The sequence below is a fragment of the Pipistrellus kuhlii genome, unplaced genomic scaffold, assembly GCF_014108245.1.
Source record: "Pipistrellus kuhlii isolate mPipKuh1 unplaced genomic scaffold, mPipKuh1.p scaffold_m20_p_9, whole genome shotgun sequence".
NCBI lineage: Eukaryota > Metazoa > Chordata > Mammalia > Chiroptera > Vespertilionidae > Pipistrellus > Pipistrellus kuhlii.
In genome coordinates, this window is record NW_023425595.1 from 29,123,791 (window position 1) to 29,147,960 (window position 24,170).

The 24,170-nt window shown below is 43.1% G+C and overlaps 1 protein-coding gene across 1 annotated transcript; it reads right to left on the bottom strand.

Annotated features, from left to right (window-relative positions):
- Nucleotides 1-1,419: 1,419 nt before the first annotated feature.
- OLFML1 (olfactomedin like 1) lies at nt 1,420-22,834 on the bottom strand. Its single transcript, XM_036427601.2, has 3 exons — nt 22,235-22,834; nt 20,635-20,923; nt 1,420-3,329 (listed from the first exon to the last, which is right to left on the bottom strand). The coding sequence occupies exons 1-3, from the start codon at nt 22,361-22,363 to the stop codon at nt 2,539-2,541; spliced, it is 1,209 nt and encodes a 402-aa protein (XP_036283494.1). The 5' UTR covers nt 22,364-22,834; the 3' UTR covers nt 1,420-2,538.
- Nucleotides 22,835-24,170: the final 1,336 nt, after the last annotated feature.

Here is a 24,170-nt window from a genome sequence, read left to right on the forward strand (position 1 = left end):
AAGAGTTGTGTTACAGCAGGACACCCTCCAGTTCTCTTTCACTTCCTTAAAATAGCAGCAGGGAGGCTTCTGTGGAGGAGGCCGAAGTGGTTCACACGAGTCCATGGGTGTTCCCAAGTCCCACATGTCATTGCCCCATGGGACCCACTGCCCAGCCCCCAGCCCCCAGAAGAGGCTAATCTGTTCTCAGAACGATGCCATTACTTTTTAAAAAGACACTTTAAAGAATGGTCTCCGTCACTGGCTGTCAGGCGTATTTGCACATTGGAACGGCTTTGGAGGAGGAGGACTCAAAAATGTATCCGGGTCCCACCTCCAGAGGTTCCGATTTGATGGGTTGGGGGTTTGGCATGGCATCAGGATTTTTAAAAGCGCCTCAAGTGATTCCCACGTGCAGTAAAGTTTAAGAACCATTAGGATAGGTCAAAGGGACTTTAATCTGGACTAAAATCCAACAAAAACCCCAGAGCTAAAAGGCGATTTACCTGGAAGAAGCTAAAAGCGTACAAAAGTGGCACGTTAACAGGGGCATCCTGGGGAAAATGTCTTGACCTAAAAGAGTCATTCTAGCTGCAGGAATTTCAGGCACCATGTGGGTTGTTAGTCAAGAGGGCACCCTGCAGAACTATCAATTCACAAAAAACAAAGCATATTACAAATGAAAGGCAGTCTCTCCTCCGTGCTTCCAAAGGAACCATGTGGCCAGGACTTCCACAAAGCCCCATTCGCCAATAACTCCACTCTCCCCTCCTCCGTGAGACAGCTCACCTCCCTTCTCCCTGGAAAATGGGTAATTTTCTTTTACCCATAGGGTAGGGAATGTCACCAAACCCATGGATGGGTAATATCATCATGTTTATGCATATCCGCCTCATTCCACGATGGATCTGAGCTTTCTGTATCACGCTATATTAGAACGGTGGGTAATTGCAATGTATCCATGGGGTGAGCAATCCCATTCTGCCTAAGATCTACTCAGATGCTACAGAGAAGAAAACCTCTCTTCACTGCCGATGGCCCCGCCTGAGCTTGGCAGAGTCTGGAAAACAGCTGCAAGTACACAAAGCAAGCCCTCTCATGTGACCAACCTGGGAACACAGGGGCCTCAGCACATGACACAGACTGGCACCAGAGCCTGCCCTTGTGACCCAACCCTGACTGAATTGGACTAATGCGTGGGAAAGACTTTGAAGAAGCCCCTCTGGCCAGGCCCAGCTGCCCTCTGTCCCCTGTGCCACATGGCACGCCTGCTGTGGCAAGGAGAGACTTGAAGGCTATCTGGCTTCCGTCCAGATTCCAGAATATTTACCAAGGGCCTCCGTGTATGGAGGCTTGTTCACTGTAAACCCAGGCCTGGACCTCACTCCCTGAAACTGCTCTGCTGGAGGGCATGCAGGCAAATGAACCTGATGAAGTTTGTTTGCTTGGTGTCAGCTTTATTGTATTTCAAGCAAGAAGACAGATGCTGGGGAATAAAGACAAGATGAGGCTAGAGGTAGGGTCCTCACCCGCAGACTGGTGTTCTGGAGGAAGCAGCTTTTGAAAGGCCTATAGGAAGGTCATGTGTGAACATGAAAAGTGGTTAAAGGGAAGACCATTATTTTGGTATGAAATGATAAACGTATTGCTTATAAAGATTGAGCGAGCAAACAACACACATTTTGAATATTTATAAAATACATTTCATTTTCAAAATTGAGCTGTCGGCTGTTAAAGGGTATATATATATATATATATATTTTTTTTTATTTTTTTTTTTGAGACACCCTGTATTTGGTGCTTCCTTGGGCAATGAAAAAACTATGGGACTTGCAGTATTTTATAGCTATGTCTTTCATTTTGTAGCTCTGACATTTTGAATGGCTCACCTAAGCTCTTCTCATCTCTAAAATGGCAACTTTAAAGAGTTATTCTGCATACAACACCATGATAAGAATCAAATTATGTAACAGAGGTGCAAACACATTGCACCTGGAAGGTGGTATTCGAATGTTCATGTGTTTACTTTATTATTATATCTGCCTAGCTTGGTAGAGAGGTAGAGCCAGGGGAAATCTAGATTAAACATCAATAAGAAAGCATACTTTAGTTAAGGCAGTAAACATGGAAGAATATCGAAAGGCATTTGTGAAAGAGGAAAGCATCTGAGCAAAGGCCAGAGGAGAGGAGAGCCAGCACTATTAGAAGGTATCCTGCATTCCTAACTGCTTGGAAGGATAGGGTGGGTAGAGTTAGAGTCAATGCTAGTAAAAGAAAAGGCTGGAAGTAAACTGGATCAGAATGTGGAAGGCCTTGTTTCGATGGGTAATGGAAGTTGTTGAAAATTTCTGAATGACAGACTCTCATTTAAGCTCTTGAAAGATCTCTAAGACAGCAGCACCTGGGAGGATGCACATGCATTCCGACTTCTAGACCCCAAGCCTGTGTGTGATCAGAGGGAGGCAGTATTGCAAAGGGGCGGTGGCCTCAGTGTGTCCTGGAGAGCAGTTTCCAAGGCCAAGGCCAAGGCCAAGGCGCTCTCCCTCCCGCTGCAATGCATTACTTCACAGGCTGCTTTCTCTTGGTCTGGAGTTTGTAAATGATCTGGTTTCCATCATTCCAGGCGTAGAGCTGCTTATCTCTGGCATTGTAATGGATCATGGAATGACTTCTCGGCCGCCTGGGAAAGAACACGTTGGGCAGATCCTCCTCACTGATAGTGCCCCGGGGGTCATAGACACAGGTGACGCGGTGCGGACCGTGGCCGCCGGAACTATAGACCACATAGAGGACCCCACACAAGAGGAACCCAGCTTCCGCATCCTGGCTTCTGCATGGAGTGTCCCATGAGTGTTCCACTCCGAGCGTGCCAGGCTCAATTTTTGTGAGAACCAAATGGCCGTGGAGGCCTGGCCCTGCGTGGATGGCCCAGAGCCCATGCTCATCCACAGCCAGGTCGATGTAAGTTGAAGGGGAGTGCTGGTAGACCAGGGCTCGGCCTGCCCCTCCTGGGAGCAGCATTCGATCCTCCACAGTCCTCTTCTGCAGGCTATACTTGATTATCTCGTTGGGAGTCCCTTGGTTATGAAAAAATAGGAAACCTTTGTAGACCACTTGGCCTGTTCCCTGCCAGGATTGTGGTAAGACCAACTTCCGGGGGCCTAGCTTGGTGCTGTCCTCCAGGAGTGCCCGCATGTTTGCAAATTCCCAAATGGTGTTGTTTCTGGATCCGATTAGGAAATAAACCTTTGGAGAGTCGCTGACAGCATCTTTCATCCAAGAGCCATCTGTGTCCAGAGTCTTCTTCACTATTTTCAGAGACTTTATGCCCATCAGCATGTTGTCACAGCCTGGCCAAACAGGAGAAAAAGGGGTTACTTTATAAACATGAAATATCTGCTTTTCTCAAAGATGGCTTTCCCCCACTTCTTATCTAGAATGAAGTCATCACATAGATCAATGACAATTTTTGGTATGACTCAGTGAATCAAATAATTAAAGAGTAAATGGGCCTCTGTGAAGGGAGTTGCTGTCCAGTTAGAAGAGTCAGCATTTCATTCAAGTCAGGATACAAAAGCTGTCAAAAGCTCTGTTCACTCTCTAGAGCACTTGGGGGTTGAGACAGGGAGAATGACTTAGGTGTGAAGCTGCCTAATTCAATTCCGTTTACCAAGGTTTTTTTTTTGTTTGTTTGTTTTGTTTTAAATATATTTTTTATTGATTTTATACAGAGAGGAAGGAAGAGAGATAGAGTTAGAAACATCGATGAGAGAGAGTCATCGATCAGCTGCCTCTTGCACACCCTCTACTGGGGATATGCCCGCAACCAAGGTACATGCCCTTGACCGGAATTGAACCTGGGACCCTTCAGTCTCCAAGCCGATGCTCTATCCATTGAGCCAAACCGGTCCCGGCCGTTTACCAAGGTTTTATTGAGTATCTACTGTGTTAGCGTATAATGCTCCCAGAACAGTGCTAAATATTAAGGGTAAAAAAATCTATTTCTGACATTGCCATGAAAAAACAAACAAACCACAAAACATGCCTTAGCTAAGATAAGAGACACTTGGAGCAGAACCAAATCACCCCAGGTCAGCCCAGCCTAGATCAACAAACCCTCCTTTAATCACAGACCATGAGAACAAATGATTGTTGTTTTAAGTTACTCAGTTTTGGTGTTGTTTGTTCCACAGTATTTTTTAAAAAATAGATCTCTTTTCTACTGTATAATTTTTCTGACTCTATGTGTGTGTCTCTCTCTCTCTCCCTACCCCGTATATGTATGTATATGATAGAGTTTTTTCTTGTATTATTATTTATTAACTATTGTATTATTTCCATACAAATAACTGTAAACCTACTTTTGCCCCATCACACACACATACACACACACACACACACACACACACACACACACACACACAATCAACCCTAGACCTTGAGGATACCATCCTCTAATGAAAGATTCTGGCCTGCCGGGACCGGTTTGGCTCAATGGATAGAGCGTCGGCTTGGGGACTGAAGGGTCCCGGGTTCGATTCCGGCCAAGGGCATGTACCTTGGTTGCGGGCATATCCCCAGTAGGGGGTGTGCAAGAGGCAGCTGATCGATGACTCTCTCTCATCGATGTTTCTAACTCTCTATCTCTCTCCCTTCCTCTCTGTACAAAATCAATAAAATATATTTAAAAAAAAAAAAAAAAAAAAAAAAAAAAAAGAAAGATTCTGGCCTGAACTACTAGAACATTATAAGAGCTCTAGTCACCCAACTGTTTATTTATTCATGAACTCATGCATGCATTTAACCAGCAGACATTGGACACCTACAAAGGCAAGATACAGACCTGGGTGTTATGAGCATGGGCTGAGATGCAATGATAAATTAGGAATAGTTCTTGCTTAATACATATTTGACTAACTAAGATATAAAGATTAATGTGATTTTTTTTTTTTTTTTTTTTACAAAAGAAGAACAGGGAATAGAGATGTCATTTGAGGAGACAGAGGCTAATTTGCATTTGAATTGGCCCTTGAAGAATGACATTCTGAGATAGGTGGGAAGAACATTCCTGACAGTTAACAAAACCATATTTGGGAAAGTCCTCCAAGATTAGTGTTAATAACATAGTATCAAATTTAAAGCAATTTGAGGCACCAAATTTATGCCTCAAACTAGATGCATAAAACAAAGTAGTAGATTGAAACCAGATTTGTGCTTGGAACCTTGAGGGTGGGGCTAAGAATGATGGATTTTTATTCTAGAGGCAGATAGGGAGCTACTGCCGATTTTGAGCAAGGGTGAGCAATGATCAAGCTGTTCAACAAGATTAATTAGCTGGCAGTCATGTGTATAATAGATACTTGGGAGAGAGGCCAAAATCAGGGAAACAGATTAGAATATTTCTATAATTCAAACGGATGATAAGGTCGTAAACCAGGTGGAGGAAAATAAAGTGAAAAGAGGGGTTTACATTTTTCTAGCTCCTCATTGCCACTTCAGACTATTATAATTCCACTTTTAAAAAAAATATATACTTTACTGATTTTTTTTTACAGAGAGGTAGGGAGAGGGACAGAGAGTTGGAAACATCGATGAGAGACAAACATCGATCAGCTGCCTCTCTTGCACACTCTCTACTGGGGATGTGCCCGCAACTAAGGTACATGCCCTTGACTGGAATTGAACCTGGGACCCTTCAGTCTACAGGCCGACACTCTATCCATTGAGTCAAACCGGTTAGGGCTATAATTCCACTTTTATGGGGGGGAAAATGAAACAAACAAACAAAACAAAAAACTCCAACCCTTCCTTCTTTGTAGCTTATACTACCAACTCCTCGTCTAAATAACTGACTATTCTCCAGGATGCTACCCCAAATGCACCAAGAGCCCGAGCTCTGCAACCTCTTCCACTCCACAGCACCTTACTTTCAAATCATTCTATTACAGTAACTCCCTCCCATGGCATACTCTGGATCCCCTCTCCCTTTAAAACTGTTCCCTACCATAAATCTAAAGCTCTGATATCCTACCTTCTACAACAACAACCTCTTATTCTTCATTTCTCACTCCTTTGTTCTCATTCTTCCATTTCTTCATGCTGTCCAGTACCCCACCTCTACTTTCTCCCAGGCCATCAGCCTTTTCTGGGTCTCACTTCCTTTCCTATTCATCCTAGACCTCTGACTGTGAGATCCTCGCTCCCCCACCCCAACTGGTGGGCGGGAGTTATGACATTACTGGCATCTGCCACAGAGACATCCCCAAGACATTGAACCACCAATCAGCATGTGCCAAAGTGCGCTGAAGCCCACCCCTTCCTGTTCCACCCTGGGTCCAACCCTTTCCTGTTCCTCCCCTCAAAAGGCACCCCTCCCACATACACAAGTGCTGCTTTCTCCATCTCCATCTGTGGAGGCAGCCGGGCTGGGTCCTTTCTCCTCTCCCCACTCCTTTAATTCTGATTTCTTTACCTCTATAATGAATCCCACTCGTTACTGGGGAATAAACTTTAATATGTTTTGCTGGTCAGTTTCCTGTGCCTCAAACCTTACACTGACCAGCATCTTCACCCACCAATCTCTCGTTATTCCACAATATTCCACTCTACAAAAATCAGTTCAAACATCTGTCTTTGCCCTGGAGAATGCACTGGTGGAGGAAACCTCACAATAGTGCATCTTGATGCCACTGCATATTAGGGGTCTCCAACCTCAGCTGAGCCCTAAATACAATACTGCTTTTCATGGTTAGGCCCACATCTTCCAAATAGAAGATAGAAGCTATTTTACGCCCCCTAGAATTATCTCATCATTCCATTCATAACAATAGATCAACCATTTGAAAAATTAACAATGTTAGACATGAATTCCCTTCCTTTCCCTCACGAACTTTTTCTTCAGTTGTTCCTGCCCTTGTTGCCCTCCCACACATTTTAGAAGAGCCCATGATAATACATTCACTGTGCTCTGGCCTCATCCTTTCCTGGATTCTAGACCTCCTTGATGAGTTATTGCTTTTCTGTTATCTTGACTTTCTCCTTCACTATGAGTTCTTTAGCTTGTAAACATCTTGCTTACATTTAAAAAAATTCTCTCTCCATAGGCACCCTTTTTTAGTTACTTCTCTAGATTCTCCTACAGAATAGTCTACTTCCTCACCTCCCATTCTTTCACATCATTATAACATCACTGAAACTACTCTTCATAATGTTACCAGGCACTTCATAATTGAAAAAAGCAGACCTTTTATGTCCATATCTTACTTGGCCTTTCTGTAACATGACATCATTGATCAATTCCTTCTCCTTGAAGATTTCTCTCTCCTTGATCTCTGGGTCACCACTGTTTCTGTGTGTCTACTCGTTTTTATCTCTCACTGCTTATGGCAGAGACAATGTCTGTCTGTGCTCATCAAATGCCATTTCATTTCCCTCATTCCTAGTTACACATTTGCAGCCTCCTTTGAAGTTAGGCTTCATCCAGTTACCTGTCATCTGTCCAGTGGGAAATGGACAGAACTGGTGTAATCCATTTCTACCTTGTCCTTAAATATGCTATTTTCCAGAAGATCTTAGAGTCTTAGAATTTTGGGTCAAGATGAGATTAGTTCTACTGGTCATTTCAGGGGTCATCAATCCTAATTGAGGACGTGTTGGGACTGCTCTGTTAGTCTATTGTGAGGTGAGTGGTGTCATGGGACAGAAAGTATGAAGAACCCTGTGGGTCTCCCTCAAATACTGATAAGGTCTGTATCATGGGTAGGAGAGGATGGTCTTAATAAGAGCATGGAACTCTATGGTCCTCCCTCACTGACTGGAGGGTGAGGTGGTGAAATGACACACTTGTGTATAACAGTCTTCTTAATAAATGTTTGGGTTCTCTGAGTCAACTGGAGGTCATCTAGAGTTAGAAGACAAAAAATAGGGTGATGGGAGAGAAACTGGACACAAGAAAGAAAGGTGCACAGAGAAGTTTCACAGGTTCTGAGGTAATTAAGCATTTTTTTAAAATAAATTTTTATTATTCATATTATTACAAATGTTCCTTCCCCCCCCTCCATTGCTCTCCTTAATTAAGCATTTTTTAATCAAACTGCTTATTACTCCGAATGTTTGTGTAGAAATCCTACCATAGCTTCTTTTTTTTTTAATTGAAAAATAATTTTATTTATTTTATTTTTTTTAAATATATTTTGATTTTTTGATTTTTTTGCCCCCCTCCCTCCCTCCCAAACATACGCTCCCTCCCCAGAGTTTTATGTCCATTGGTTGTACTTATATGCATGTACAGACAGCCTACCATAGTTTCTTAATCAATTTGTCACCCACCATTATCATACCTTATCTTTTTTAATATATTTTATTGATTTTTTTGCAGAGAGAAAGGGAGAGGGATAGAGAGCTAGAAACATCGATGAGAGAGAAACATCGACCAGCTGCCTCCTATACACCCCCTACTGGGGATTGCCCACAACCAATGTACATGCCCTTGACTGGAATCGAACCTGGGACCCTTCAGTCTGTAGACCGACGCTCTATCCACTGAACCAAACCGGTTTTGGCCATACCTTCTCTTTCCTCAAGCCTCCATCATGCCCTCCGAACTCTTCTATGAAGATCTTGCCTCTTATTTCACTGAGAAAATAGGAGCAACCTGAGAACTACATGTCCTCCCTGGATCACTGTGACAATCTCTACTTGGTGACCACACCTCTGTCCTTGACTCTCATAGTCCATTCTCAGCCAAAGGGATCATTTTAAAATATATTTTATTGATTTTGTACAGAGAGGAAGGGAGAGAGATAGAGAGTTAGAAACATCGATGAGAGATAGACATCGATCAGCTGCCTCTTGCACACCCCCTTCTGGGGATATGCCCGCAACCAAGGTACATGCCCTTGACTGGAATCGAACCTGAGACCTTTCAGTCCCCAAGCCAATGCTCTATCCATTGAGCCAAACCGGTCTTGGCCAAAGGGATCATTTTAAAATGTAAGTCAGATCACGTCACATGTCTACTCAAAACTCAGAAGTCACTTCCCATCTCACAGAGAGTAAAACTCAAGTCTTTGCCTTCCAGAGCACATGTGAGCTTCCTCCACTGCCTCTCTGGCCTTTTCTCCTACAACTTTCCTACCTTGTTCATTTTGTTCAGCTACACTGTTCTCCTTGCTGTACCTCAAATTATGCCAAGCATTATCCTGCCCCAGAAATTGGACACTTTTTGTTTCTTTTTCTTGCAACCCAACTATCTTCCCCAAGATTTCTCCATGGCTTCCTCCCTCACTTCCTTTAGGTCTGTTCTCAAATGTTTCCTGATCTTTAAAGCCTTTTCTGACAACCTGATAAAAAATGGCAACCTCATCTCCAGCTCTTTATAACCCCTTTACTCTCATTTATTTTCCTCTGAAGTGCTTCCTATTTTCTATCTGACCTATCATAAACTCATCTGTTAACATATATTGCTTGACTTCCTTCAATAGAATTGAAGGAAGAAATTTATTTAACCTCCATGAGGGCATGAGCTCTGTCTTATCTGTCTAACTCACTGCTGCATGTCTCTTCCCTAGGACAGCAACTAGCACAAAGATCAATATTTGCTGAATGAATGAATGAATGGATTTTCTAACCACCAAATCTACCAAATGCACCTAACCCATAACCTCTGCCTTCTCTCCTGCTCTCTGCTTTTTCAGTGGATCTAAGCCCCTCTCACTAATCAAGGATATAGCACATGAAATTATCCCTCCTCTCCTGCCTCAATAGTCTCTCCCTCCCTGTTGGATCATTCTCCACAGTAAATAGAACTTTCTAGTGTGGCTCCATTTCTCTGTTTTACCTTGCAATAAAACCCCTTAAAAGAGGACTTCCCTAACCTCCAATTACCCCCAAGCTACTCTAATCAGCTTTAGTTCTCCAGTGGTCTAAATTCCCCCACCCCTCCACTAAATCAGTTCTTGTCAAGATCTCTGACAAGCTTCATATTTATAAATCCAAGAGTCCATTCTCAGTCTTAAACCTACTCAAACCCTTGAATTTTTTTCCCCCCCTCTTTATTTTGGAGCACCTCTCCCATCTTTTTGACTTTCTTTCTTGGCATGCATTGCTGGTTTCTTCTCATCATCTACCGTTCAGTGCTCTGACTTCATACATCTTGTTTTCTCTACAATCACTTCCCAAGTCAACTCATTCTATCACATGGTTCTGAATCCCAAATAAATTCTATATAATGATGAAGACCAAATTTATATCTGGAATAATGTCCTATCTTGATATATCTACTTAATCCCAAACTAATTTATCCAACTGCCTACTCAATGTTTCTGCTTAGATATCTACAATACAAACTTAACCTGTCTAGAGCAGAACTCCTGCTTTTACCCCCAAACTCTCTTTAATCCTACTCTTCTCATTTTTGGTAAGAACCATTCAACAAATTTATTTTCTAAAAGTCCTGCCTGATTATTTTCCCTCCATTTCTCTCATACCAGATAGTAAAAGTTACTTTTACATTATGATATTATACTTAAGTTAAAATGTTTAAATGCATCTCTCTCCCTCTTTTACTACCACTTTCTCCTTTCTACTCCTCGAATCTTTTCCTCTTGCATAAACCATAACAATAGTCTCTAATTTTTCTCCCATTTTTACTCTTGCTGATCTACAGTATCTTCTTCACAAAGCATTAAGAATGATCTGCTTAAAAACATAAATTATGTGACTGACCTGCTAAATCCTTTCTACTATCACTCTTGGAATAAATCCTAAGCCCCTACCCTGTCCTAAAGGACCTACATGATATGGCTGCTGCCTATTTCTGGGACTTTATCCTCTCCTCTCCTCCCCCTATATTCTAGAGGCCCAATGCATGAAAATTCATGCACTGGATGGGGGTGGGTCCCTCAGCCCACCCTGACCCCTCTCACAGTCCAGGAGCCCTCAGAGGTGGGAGGCATTCCGGTGATCAGGGAAGACGATGCCCCCATCACACCTCTGCTGCTGCCACTGCTGGCAGTGCAAGCCTCAGATGGCTCTGGTTACCTGAGTCTTGGGCAGCCCTGGGCAGCTGGGCAGCCACCATCTGAGGCTTGCCTGCATCTTGGGCCAGCCATGGGTGGTTGGGGGGCTGATGGGATTGGGGGAGTCCAGAGGCAGGTGCATGCCACATGCCTGCCACCCTGGCGGGGCTGAGGGGACTGGATGCTGCTATCTTGTGGCTGTGGGTGCTGCCATATTTGAGGGCATGGTACTCAATTAGCATATTCACTCTTTATTAGATAGGATATATATATATCCTATATAATAAAAGGCTAATATGCAAATTGACCGAACAGCAGAACCACTGGTTGCTATGCCACACACTGACCACCAGGGGAAGATGCTCAATGCAGGAGCTGTTCCTTGTGGTCAGTATGCTCCCACACCGAGAGTGCCGCTCAGCCAGAAGCCATGCCTTCATGACAACGCTAAGCCATCAGTCAGACATCCCCTGAGGGCTCCCAGACTGTGAGAGGGTAGAGTCTGGGCTGAGGGACCCCACCCCTCCAAGTACATGAATTCCGTGCACTAGGCCCCATATATATATATATATATATGATAGGTTCTGTCATAAGTAGTTTAGATTAATTTATCTAATTCTTAGAATAAGCCTACAAGTTATATATTTTAATCTCCATTTCCCAAGTGAAAAAAAATTAAAGACTTGAATAAGTTACTTGGATAGGTCACAGAGCTGTGTCCTTGGAGCTCAGTCTGAGCCTGGAGGCAGGGCCAGCCAAGACACCTCCAGCCAGCCCCAGGGACATGTTGGAGGGGTGTGTATGCTTGTGGTGGGAAGGGGTGAAGAGTGGGTGAGTCTGGGTGTGCCTACACAGGCACAGGTGAGGGCAATGAACTTCTTGGGACCTAATCACAGGGTGATAAGATATATGCCTTAACAAGAAAGCCTCCCACCTGCCCAACCTTCTAGGAGGGAAGTCAGCAGGCTTGCAGCCTAACTGTGAGGGATTATGTCTGAGAACAAGGCACGTTCAATGTGTTACCCCTAAGGAAATGTTTATTTAAAATGGAGAAGTACACGATGGCAGTTACAAAATAGTCACAGGAATGTAAAGTATAGCATAGGGAATATAGCCAAATAATATAACAGCTGTGTATAATGTCAGGTGGGTACTAGACTTATCAGGTGGGGGATGAAGGGGTCACTTTGCAAGGTATATAAATGACTAACCAACCACTATGCTGTGTACCTGAAACTAATATAATATTGAATGCCAGCTGTAATTGAAAAATTTAAAAAAATTACAGTAGAAACTAACACATAACAATTATTTTTCTTTCTATACCTCTATTCTAATGCAGAATCCTTGGAGAAATAGCAAAAGGAAGAGGTGTTGATAGATGGTCTATATTAGAAAAACAGTTCTGGGGGAAAAGGCATAGAATTTCTCCCCCTGTGCTTCCTCTGCTTCTCCTATCCCTCCGTGGTCGATGGAACCTGGGACCGCTAGAGCCCTGAGGGGTCTGAATTCCATCTCTGGTTCTCTCTGTGTCCCCCTAAAAGTCCCTTTGTCAATCTGCCCTTAGCTTAGATTCCCCAGCCATAAAACAAAGGGTTTAGGCTAGATAGTTGTTTCTGAGCATATATTTTACAATTTTTTATAAATTCCTGTTTTGGAATTTGGAGAGAATAGACTTCCAGTGTTTGAGTATAAGGGTAAGTCGAGACTCCCTGCTGTGCTTCTCTTGAGAAGAGATAATTAGCAGGAGAAAAGGAAGGATAGAAAATAAATGTAAAACCTTTGAGGCCAGCCAAGATGCAAATTATTGACTCAAATGGACTCTTTTAAATATCCTCAAAGAAAGATGCAAATTACTTAACAGAGACAATGGCATGCAAGGTTCCACCTGCAAACCAAAGAAGGAAAACCTGTGCTTTTCCTTCAGGCAGAATCGCAGACAAGCAATTAGGATAGAATTTGGCCCAAGGCCACAGCACAGTGAATTCATAACAAAAATCACTTATTTGAATTTTAAAAATACTTTCCCCCTTATTTAATAACCACACTCTCCAGCCTGGTGAGACTTGTCCTTCTGTAGGAAGGACTCAATAGGCCTATGTTTTACAGCATCAGTCTGGATGTTGGTAGAGAATGAACTGGAGTGGGGCAGAGTGGCAGAGGGGCCACAGAGAGACAAGTAGAGTGTCTATAAGTATGATCCAGATGAGAGAGATATAAATAGTGATAGGCATGGAAAAATGGATATGGGTTCAATTAACAAGAAGAGAGGTCAGGTCTTAGTAATCAATTAGGTAGAGGAAGCTGGGCAACAAACCAGATTCAAGAATGGGGTAACCGGACACATGAGATAGCGACAGAGAAAAAAGGGCAGGTTTGCTTGGGAAGAAGAACGTCAAATTCATTAAAGAGAATTCCTATAAAATCATGAATGTTTTGACTGCCTCTTGAAATTCTGTTATAAACTTGACTTTTTCAACCACCTGAACTGTATTCATGTTAATAAACAGTTACAAACACCTATCAAGTGACGGGTATGACGTTAGACGCTGGGATGACGAAGATGACAGCTCTCAGATGAGTACTAGTCAATGACAACCCTTCAAGCCAATTCAATAACATTGTCAACGTGAACTTAATTTTCTAGAAATGAAGGCCGTTGTGCTTTTTATCCACAGAATGGGTTTCAGATATCTCAGCGTGGCACTCAGGGTCCTTCCTCTGACTTCCTCTTTTGTTACTCCCCCGCCACACTAGATTGGTCACAGTCACCAACCGTGCCACTCTCAGAAGTTTGAGGCATTGCCCATACTTCCTTTTAGCTCACCTTCGCTGTCTTGGGATACATCTACTTGTCCCTCAAAACAAAATCTCAGTCCTGCAAAGCAGAGGGTCGCTCCTCCTGGATCTGAAGCAGTCTGTGCAGCTCTCTCCTAGGACACTTCTCATGCTGAACTTGAATTGCTTATTCACTGTTTCTTTGCCAGCACTTCAGACAGAGACTGTGTCTTATTTGTCTTTTTATCCACAGTGCCTGGGACACAATACCTCTTTCCCTCCTATTGAATCTTCTTCTTACTGTCCAAATTCAATTCAGAAAATGCAGTATTAGTCAGTGTCCAAACCTGCTGTCCCAACTCATGCTATGCCAACTTAGACATCAAATTTATCTGAATAGCAAGAGGTATGTATGGACATGAGCGGGAGCTATTTCAGTGTCTGAGTGCCTGGGCGGATGGATGGCAGGAAGGCAGGGAGGCAGGCTTCAATGAAATGGCACCCAGTGAACCCTCAGAGATGGCTTTGCAGGGCTGTGACTCCAGGGCTTAAGCAGGGCCTGAAACACAATACCGTATTTTTTGGTGTATAAGATGACCCCCCTAATTTTACAGTTAAAACATAGGTTTAGGCCTATATTCGCTGTATAAGACTACCCCCCACTCCGAGGCAACACCAGTTCTTTTTTTACTAGACCGCCTCTCTGGCCACTCTGAGCAGGCTTTTTACTAGAACACAGTATAGCTTCGGGTACAGAACATGTATAATTTTCATGCATAAAAAGCCTGCTCAGATTGGCCAGAGTCAGAGAGGCGGTCTATTAAAAAAAGAACTGGTGTTGCCTCGGAAGTGGGGGGTAGTCTTATACAGCGAATATAGGCCTAAACCTATGTTTTAACTGTAAAATTAGGGGGTCGTCTTATACACTGGAAAATACGGAAAGTGCTCTAGGTGTTGGTTTTGCTGAGTTAGACAGCAGTCTGCTAAATCCATGTCGGAATTGTTCTACGTCCCCAGCACTAAATTCAAAGTATTACATGGCATCCAGAACAAAGCCCTGACAGCTTTCCTTTTGGGGGGGATTAGTAATAGATTGTGAGAAAGAAAACAGACTTGATCTGTGGCTGGTTGCTTCATGGGGTGCATGGAAGCTGGAAGCTGTGTGAGTCCAGTCTGCTTGCACCATGAGGCCCCACAGCTGGAGTCCAACACACCCAACCTCCTTCAGGGGCCTCCTGCCTGAGGAGGCCAGCTCTCCACGCCCCTTACCTTAATCGATTTTCCTCCACAGTACTTACTCTTTTCTATCTGACATGTTACAAGTTTATCTTTTAACAAATTCACTGTTTGACTCCGCTCAATTGAATATAAACCTCAGGAAGGCAGGGCTTTGTCAAATCTGTACATTCGCTGCTGTGTGTCTTAACCTAGAACACCATCTAGCACACATTACAATTTCTATATTTTAAATATGAATAAGGTAAATATCAATAGATGTAATATATATATATTACATCTATTGATATTTACCTTATATACATATATATAAACTCATTGAGGTCCCGAGTAATTTTTAGAAGTGTAATGGGTTCCTGAGACTAAAGTTTGAGATTGCTTAGATCCTAGAGGATCCAGGCTGGTCAACACGGATGGGAAATGAAGCAGGAAGTGGGCCGTCCTCCGGGAATTTCTGATCAAACCGCTCCACTCTGTATCCATTATCTGACTGTTGCAACACTTAAGCATTCTAAGGTTGTAATTATGAACTTCCTGCTTTTATTTATTTTCCATCGAAAAACAGAGCTGGTTTTTGTTTGTTTGTTTTTGGGGTGTAGTGTTTCTCCCTGTAATATACTTACCAAACTAAAAAGAATAAAAAGAATAGAAACGTTCTTTTCCATTTCTAGGTGTGGTACTGCCATTCTCCCATTTGCGTTGTTAGAAACAAAGTCATTTTGACATTTCGCCATGGATTTTCCCTGTGAGATAACTCTCATTTCATTCTGTTCTTGTCCTCTTTTCTCAAATTCTAGGGCCTGTTATCCTGAACTTGAACTTTGCAGTGCTCTTCTCAATGGCTCTTCTATCTCATCTCAAAAACCATCAAGCACACTAATGCCCGATTCACTGTACTCATATAGAAATTTGCAAACTAAAACTGATCCTGTATACTGCCTGTTTCCAAGGGGGTCAAGACCAAATGCCTTGTGAAGGTGAGCTCTGGAGCCAGACTTGGAACTTGCTTTGGCCAAAAGAATTTGGTAAAAGTGACCAGATCTTGGTGTGCTTGTGCCCTCTCTCTCAGATCTCTGCCTCCCACAGGTTCACCTTCTAAAAGATCAGATGCACAGTGCTGTGCACAGGGGCCTTTCCGGACCCAACACAGTGATCCAGTTCTCTAGGAGGCAGCACAGGATAAGCTGCACACACACACCTCCAGCGTCACTGGCCCCATGCATGCAGCAACATCTGTGTGAGGAACCTGTGTGTGTAAGAGTGTGTGTCCACATATGTGTGCACACATGTGCACACCCAAGCACTCTCCTGGGCTTACACTTGTGTGTATACCCTCACTCTCCTCCTTTGTGATAAATATATCTGCTTCAAATTAGAGTTACACATCTCTTAATGTTTTGCTGCACTTACCACAAACTAACAGGCCCTGGGGCTTGGCTCACAGGTATATTTTAGTTGGTTTCCAGTGGGGTTTTGTTTGCTCGCTTATCTTGTTTTTTATTTTATTTTGTTTTTAATGGCTTTGAGTATGATGCACACACATTTGCACTATCTAAATGGATCCCAGAGGCATTTAAATTTGCAACAACAGACTTTCTGCTTTCAAACATGATCTAACAAAAGACATGAGTTATTTAATTTAGAAGGGAGAGGGTTACTTGAGGTAACTTGCTTGCACCCTTGTAATAAAAGGAGCTGGACTAAAACAGGAAATAAAATCTCTTACAATGCCTCATTTTGACTGCATTGAGAATTTTTCTTTACAAGTGATTTACAAGTTAAAAAGAGATTAGTACTTTTATCCACACAAGAATGCAAGCATGTGGGATTGGCCAAAGAGTTCTGCTGGGTAAAGTTCTCCATCTGGGTATCTGAGGCAATGGTGTTTTGCCATAAATTGTCAAGTGCAATGCAAAATTTCTTTATACTAATAAAAGTTAAAGAATCAGAGACTTAAGAAAACATTTAAAATACAAGATTGTATTCAAGTAACTTTCACTCACTGCATTCTAAAGTGTGTGTGTACCTTCTCTCTATCACTGGAAGAGAAGGAAGAAGAGAGAGAGGGGGTTTGGAGGAGAAAGAGAGTATTTATGTTTGTTAGAGTTAAGATTCTAAAAATTTACCTGGCCCCCAAACATCCCTGGAACTGTGGCTCTCATGGGAACATCTTTGGGGATCTTCTCTAAATAAAGGTTAAAGACTTTGGGAACAGCTCTCTAGGGAATGGTTTAATTACAGAGCTACTCCATCATATTAATTATCCCTAATACCTGGTCCTTTACAGTTACCCAAGAAATAGTTCCTGAATAAATAAGCACCACTTAGACTAATGTTAGAATTTTCTAAAAAGCTCTTGAGACACAAGGTTGAATTTTCCCAAAGAAATCATACTATCTTCTCCCTATAGATTTTTCATAAAACACATACATACACACACACAAAAACAAACAAAAAAAACACACACACACAAAACAAAACAAAAACCCAACAACAACAACAACAAACTTTCCTAAGCTCTCAGGGTCTTCTGCTCTTAGTGTCTCTTCTATAGATAATTTTTACAGCCTCCTTCATGGTATGTCCTGATCCAGACTCTGGGAATACAGATAAAAGATATAATAGCTCATTATCTCATGGTCTGGTTTAGGAGTCAATTACACTCAGATATATATATTTTTAACCATATATATATATATATATATATATATATATATATATATATATGGTTAAAAATATAAATGCTTCTTTGGATGACTGAATGAAGTGCTACAGGCCAAACTGCTGGAGTCCCCTCCCAACTTCCCTCACCCCTAGCAGTCTTCCCACAGAATCCAAAGCTTTTTGAACCATAAAGGGTGAGTATTTTTAATTGCAACTGCATTGGGTAAGTCACAGAAACCTAAAAGGCTGGAGATAAGTTTGGGCCACTTTGTGAGGGGCCTTCTCTATACAAAAAGCTAAGAGATTGGAATGGATTTTTTGTTGTTGCTCATAACTGAGAGTGAATGAAAAACAAAAAAAAAAAAAAAAAAAAACACAAAAAACCTACCCAGAGGAGTGATGTGATTCATTTGGTGTTGTGGGAAGGCCTGCATGATAGCAGAGAGACTGTAGGAGGCAAGATCAGAGGAAAAGAAGCAGTAAAAGGGCTAGTGTAGGATATAGCACATTCTACTCACTCCTCTGTCCCTACTGTGTATGTAGCACAGAGCCCATCCAAGAGATGGGGCAAAAGTGTTATTAATCATAAACCAAATCACCAAATGAGATCCCAGAGGCCCCAGGCATGGAAGGAGCAATCTCTGGAAAGCTGACAGGGAACTCACCATGGGGATGGGAGAGGGAAAATTTCAGGCCTCCAGTGCGCGAAGGATGAGGCAGAGGATGAGAGTTAAATAAGTAGGAAGACCAGACTATGCTGAATTTAAGTTGGAGTGGAAGGAGGCAGTTCAAGGCCTGAGGGGCTCAGGGTGTTCAAGGACAAGGAGCAGCTCAGGGATCCACTAACTGTTCACTAACTGTTCAGGCTTGGGGTCCTGCCTGACCCCTGGCACAAATGTTCAGCCACATTCTAGCTCAGGCCACATTAGCATCCAATCTTACACATTGGTTTTTTGGGGCAGCCTCTGTTTCATCCCCTGTGAGCTTATCCTTACCTTTTCCCCCTCCCCTCACCCCATACTGATCCCCAGTTGTTCCTTTTTGGAGGTTGGCTCATCTCAATACCATGTCAGGGCCAAAAAGGATCACTCACTTGACCAACTTGATCAACTGCTTCCTATAATAGACAAGGCACCCTCCTCTCTGTTGTCGGCTTCTTCTTCTTCTTCTTCTTCTTCTTCTTCTTCTTCTTCTTCTCTTTTTTTAAATAAATCTTTATTTTTCATATTATTACAAATGTTCCTCATTTTTCCCCCCTCCATTGCTCCCCTCCACCAGATTCCCACCCCACCCTCTGCCCTTTCCCCAGCCCCCATCTCCTCTCTGTCTTCTGACTCATAGATAAGATGTTCCCTGTTCTTTGAAAACCATATAGACCTTCTCTCTGTGCTGACAATCCTTCTACCATTCATTTTCTCACTTAGTTATTCACTAACAAAGATTTGTTGAACATAAACAACTATTTTAGGCACTGGGACACACAAAGCATTGAATATGAAATGCAAGATCTAGGCTCCCGTAGAGCTGACATTTTAGATGCGCAGGTAGAAAACAAGCAGTGACCAAATAAATGAGTTAGAAGACTTCTAAGTAATAAGTGCTTAAAAAAAAAAAAAAAAAAAAAAAAAAAAAAAAAGTAGAATAATAAGAGTTCCAAAAATCCTCTTGGGTTTCCTATCTCAACATATTTCAGATAAACCACCCAATGACCTAAGCCAAATCCCTGGGAAGCATCTTGAATGTATCCTTCTCACTCATTTTCGCTCTTAATTATCAGTCACCAAGCCATGTGGATTCCAAGTCTCAGGGGCTCTCAGATCCATCTGTTCTCCATCTCAATGACACAATGCAGGCACCATCACTGTTGCCCAAATTACTGTAGTATTCCCTTGACTTGTCTCTGCTCTCAAGTCTTGTCCTCTTCCTTCATGTCATGCCCCTGCTTAAAACTGCTCAGTAGTTTCTCTATAGTTTCTCAAGTCAAGTGCAAACCCATTGTCATGCAAGGTCTTTCATTACCTGGAGCCTGCTGAACTCTTCATTCCTGCTTCCCTACACTCACCTGCCCCATTCAGGTCCACTCAGCCATATCTGCAGATCTGCATGCCCAAGTGTACACACTCTCATATCTTTGACATGCTGTCCCCTCTGCACATACTTCTCTAATTTCTTTGTTCAAAACTCATATCAAGTGTCACCTCATCTGGGAAGAACCATGCAGTTCTTATGAGGGTTACATCGAGAAGGGATGATGGCAGAATGATGGCATTCAGCTACGTCTTATTTCCCCAATGGAGTGTCACACATTTGGAGCACACATAATTAGTCTATAAATAAAGCTTTCCCATTTGCAATAAACCATCTCAGAATACAAGCTTGGATGGGGGGAAGGGGAGGGAATTGTCTCGTCATTCATTTTCCTTCTCTTTTATGTTTTTGTTGCTTGCTACGTATTGTTTCAATTTGAACTCCTAAACATTATTCTTAATGGCCTGGAAGTGATTCTGATGGGACAAAAGCCTAAGATCTCCCATTGAGACAGACACACAGTAATAATTCACTGCAGACCCTGACCCTGAGCATTGCCTGCACATTTGCAGCCTCTCCTGGCTCACAGGGCCCTGGGCGAATCCACCAACCTGTCACTCTCCTGGAAAGATCTGCATCCACACGCCTTCGCCAAACCAAGATCTAACAGGAGATGCCCTTCCTGGCTGACCTCTGACACTGTAGCCCTGACTTTCTGTGGGCCCTTAGGAATGCCCTGTGACATGAAAAGCTGCTTTCTAAGAATTGATTCTCCTCTGGACACCAGTTCCCTGCTAAGGTTGTCTCCAGCATGGGCACACAAGAGGGCACATCTATTGTAGCTATTACTATCATACTAGGTCAGCACCTGTACCATCTGTATCTCAGAATGACAGTCCCCAGCATGATATATAAGACACAGCTCTCTTACTTGCATTCAGCAGAGTCTGGATCTTCTTCTCTTCTTCGGCTTCTTGGAGTAGCTTTTCTGCCAGCGTCTTGTCCTCTGATTCCACGCACATGTCTGCTTCCCGAAGGTACTCTAGGTAGTCAATCTCCCGCTGGGCGCGCTCGACCCTCAGGGCCAGGTTGTTCACTGCACTCTTGTACTCATTTGTGTAGGTGAGGCATTGCCCCAGCATGACGGATATGTTTTTTGAGAACTCGCGGAAGTCTTGAATGTATTCTCTTGTTGTTTGGGTACATTTTTGCAGTCCTTGCTTCAGACAGAAAAGAAATTCCCAAATTACTGCTAGTTATTGAAGTTACCCAAGTAATATAAATAGCTATCATTCATTAAGATTTAAAAAATACAAATAATCAAAAAGGGGGGGAAATAAAAATCACCCTTAATTTCTTACTTTAAAATGCTATGGCTACTTCAATGTATCAGTTTTTAAGTTTTCCCATGCATTTAATCCTATATATTTTTTAAATGTTGGGCAAGTTGGTGCTGAATGTCATGATTGAGTATAACTCCGGCACTTTTAAGGAGGTGGGACTAGGGAGGAATGGTCTGAGGAGGGAGCGAGTGAAGAAGCAGCAAGAGGCCACTGGTCTGGGAACATCTCATCCACGGCCTCCAGCCTCACTCCATTGGCCAGACAGCATTGGGCCCGCTCTGCGGAACGATTTTACCTGACTGTACCCAGATGACCAAATAATTTGGAATTTTAAGACTTTTCAGGAAAATACTGAAAATAAATATTGGAGATAAGAATGTCTTTGAAAGAAGATAATTTATCCATTTTTAACTTGTACGAAAGCAAGACGATTAAGTATGAGATAGTCAATGCCAACACCAGGGTTTGTGTCAAAGGCCAGATAAGGCAGAAGGGCACCTTTGTCCCTGGGAACCTGTTCATACTACAAAAATGTTGCGTTTTGCAAAGTTCAAAGTGGTAACTGCAATGTATGGAGAAGTGGGAGCTGCAATGTATGGAGAAGAGGACCGAGCACTTTCTCCGTTTCACATTGCTGAAATCTGCTCACTTCTAAACCCAAGTCCAGTTTGGCCAAAGAAGCTAGGGCGGCTTCTTGGCACAACAATATCACGACTATTTACAGCGACCTAACGGTTTATCCTAAGAAGACAAAAGGCAAAGCTAAAATTAGCTCTCATCCTGCTAAAGAGAAAATGTAGAAAAAGTGACCCCAAATTTTAACTTCCAGATTTTAGAAGTTGTACCATCACATAATAACAATTTTGGACGTTTACCAGTATGTCAGGCAATGTTCTAACTATGAAGTAATATGAAATCTTCAGAATAGCTTTAGGAGGTAAACGCTATGAACATCCCCATTTTACAGATGAGAAAAACTGTGCAGAGGGAAGCCCTGCTCAAGGTCTAGGAGGCGCGTAGTCTGGACTCTGGTGCTCTAAACCGCTAGATCGTACAACATTTCAAGTGTAACCATAGCACCATAGCAATGTATTTATCATTGACTATCCAGAAAAATGCACCCACGTAGACAGGGAAGCATGGGTAAGAGAAGCATGTTCCTGTATCAGGTGCACCGATGCCACCTACCTCCAAGACGTGAAAGCGCTGGTAGATGTAGTGCACCATGCCTGGGTCCTGAGCACACAGTGGCGGGGGCACAAAGGCTGAGAGGAATAGAACCAGGAGAGCAGAAGCTCGCTGAAGGGCCAGCATCATCCTGCAAAACACCCGGGGGTGAAATCTTCTATGTGGGGCCTCTCGAAGAAGACTCCAGGGTCCAGGTAGTGGTCTCCTGGTTTCCAGCCGCTGCTGTGAAAATCCTCTAAAAACAGCCAGGAAGCAAAGATTGCTTGTTATTCCACCAGTTGCATGATCTCACTTTGCAAGCTGGTGATCAAATCCAGCTGTTGGCAAGCCGGTCCCTGGAGGCCTAGCAGGCTGGCTTGGATAGAGAGCTTCCTGGGTCCAGCATCTGTTGGCATCACCCTTGACACACAGGGAGCCTCCCCAGGCGAGTGCTGCACCCTGCTTCCGGGCCTGGCTGAATGTGCATTTGGGGTGGGTGCAGGAAGGGCTTCTCCCCTCTCCCCAACTCTTTTACTTTTGCTTTCCCTCCCCCAGTGGACTCTGCAGTCCAATCACAGCCCTGACCTAACACACACCACTCCCAACTTCTCAGAGCTGGAATCTCAGCTTTGTTTCTGGCAAAAATTCCCAGGATCCTTTTCCAGAAGTCCTATTGGGAGACCCCACCCCTCCTCCAGACTCTCTTTGCATTCCTATACTCTTAAAGGCACAGCAAGGGGAAGAAAAGCTTAGATATGCATAGGGCTGATTGCCCTTGGAGAGAGATACAATGGGCTTTAGGACTGGCCACACAGGCTGATAGCTAAAAAATCTAAGGTTGAGAACAGAAGAGTTTTACTAAAATGCACAACAACCATTAGTGATGCTCCTGGGACTAAGCCATCAGGAAATGGAACTCCTACTAGGAAGCCCTTGATTTATCTGAGTTCCTAGTGGCAGATGTCCCTTCACCAGGCCAGCAATACATAGAACTTGATTCCTACGGCTCCAGTGCTGTTGAAGATAAATCACATCCTTAGGACAAAATCTTCTAGTTTTTGTCTTTGTTGTGCAGGCCTTTAGTTATCTCACCCTCTCCTTCCATGGATGGGTCCAGGATACCCATCATTCTTTCTCAAGCACCTACCAACATAGGGAAGGTTGTGCATCTCTGGGATGCGGAAGGAACCCTGGCCAGGAGGAAGAAGACCTGGGTTCCCAGAGACACTAAAAGACTGAGAAATTCCAGTGTGGCCCTTGCCTGTCCCTGCCTCCTTAGATGTTCCTTTCTACCTCTCTTCCAGGTGACCTTAGCCCCTACCTGTGCTGCCCCATGCCCTTGGTAAAATGACAAACACTGACTCCTCATCCTCAGAAACAATTCCTCCTGTTTATGAGAACCATCTTTGAACTATTCTCCAAGCTAGCCGAACTTCAGCTGGTCCTTCCTCTTAAATTCTTATGAAAAATACTGCTCATTGCCGAATCTGGTTTGGCTCAGTGGTAGAGCGTTGGTCTGTGGACTGAAGGGTCCCAGGTTCGATTCCGGTCAAGGGCATGTACATTGGTTGCGGGCACATCTCCAGTAGGGGGTGTGCAGGAGGCAGCTGGTCGGTGTTTCTCTCTCATCGATGTTTCTGACTCTCTATTCCTCTCCCTTCCTCTCTGTAAAAAAAAATAAAATACTAAAATAAAATAAAAATCAAATATATATATACTGCTCAAGTCAGCCTCCTTGCCCAAGTGAGAATGATCTTTCTTTCTTTCTTTCTTTCTTTCTTTCTTTCTTTCTTTCTTTCTTTCTTTCTTTCTTTCTTTCTTTCTTTCTTTCTAAAATATATTTTATTGATTTTTTACAGAGAGGAAGGGAGAGAGATAGAGAGCTAGAAATATCGATGAGAGAGAAACATCGGCCAGCTGCCCTCTGCACACCCCCTCCCGGGGATGTGCCCGCAAC

Coding starts and splice junctions, on each gene's coding strand:
- OLFML1 (XM_036427601.2), bottom strand. CDS start 22,363: ATGATGCTGGCCCTTCAGCGAGCTTCTGCTCTCCTGGTTCTATTCCTC. Junction 20,924..22,234: donor AGCGCTTTCACGTCTTGGAG/GTAGGTGGCATC, acceptor TTCTGTCTGAAG/CAAGGACTGCAAAAATGTAC. Junction 3,330..20,634: donor CCAGACTCTGCTGAATGCAA/GTAAGAGAGCTG, acceptor CTGTTTGGCCAG/GCTGTGACAACATGCTGATG.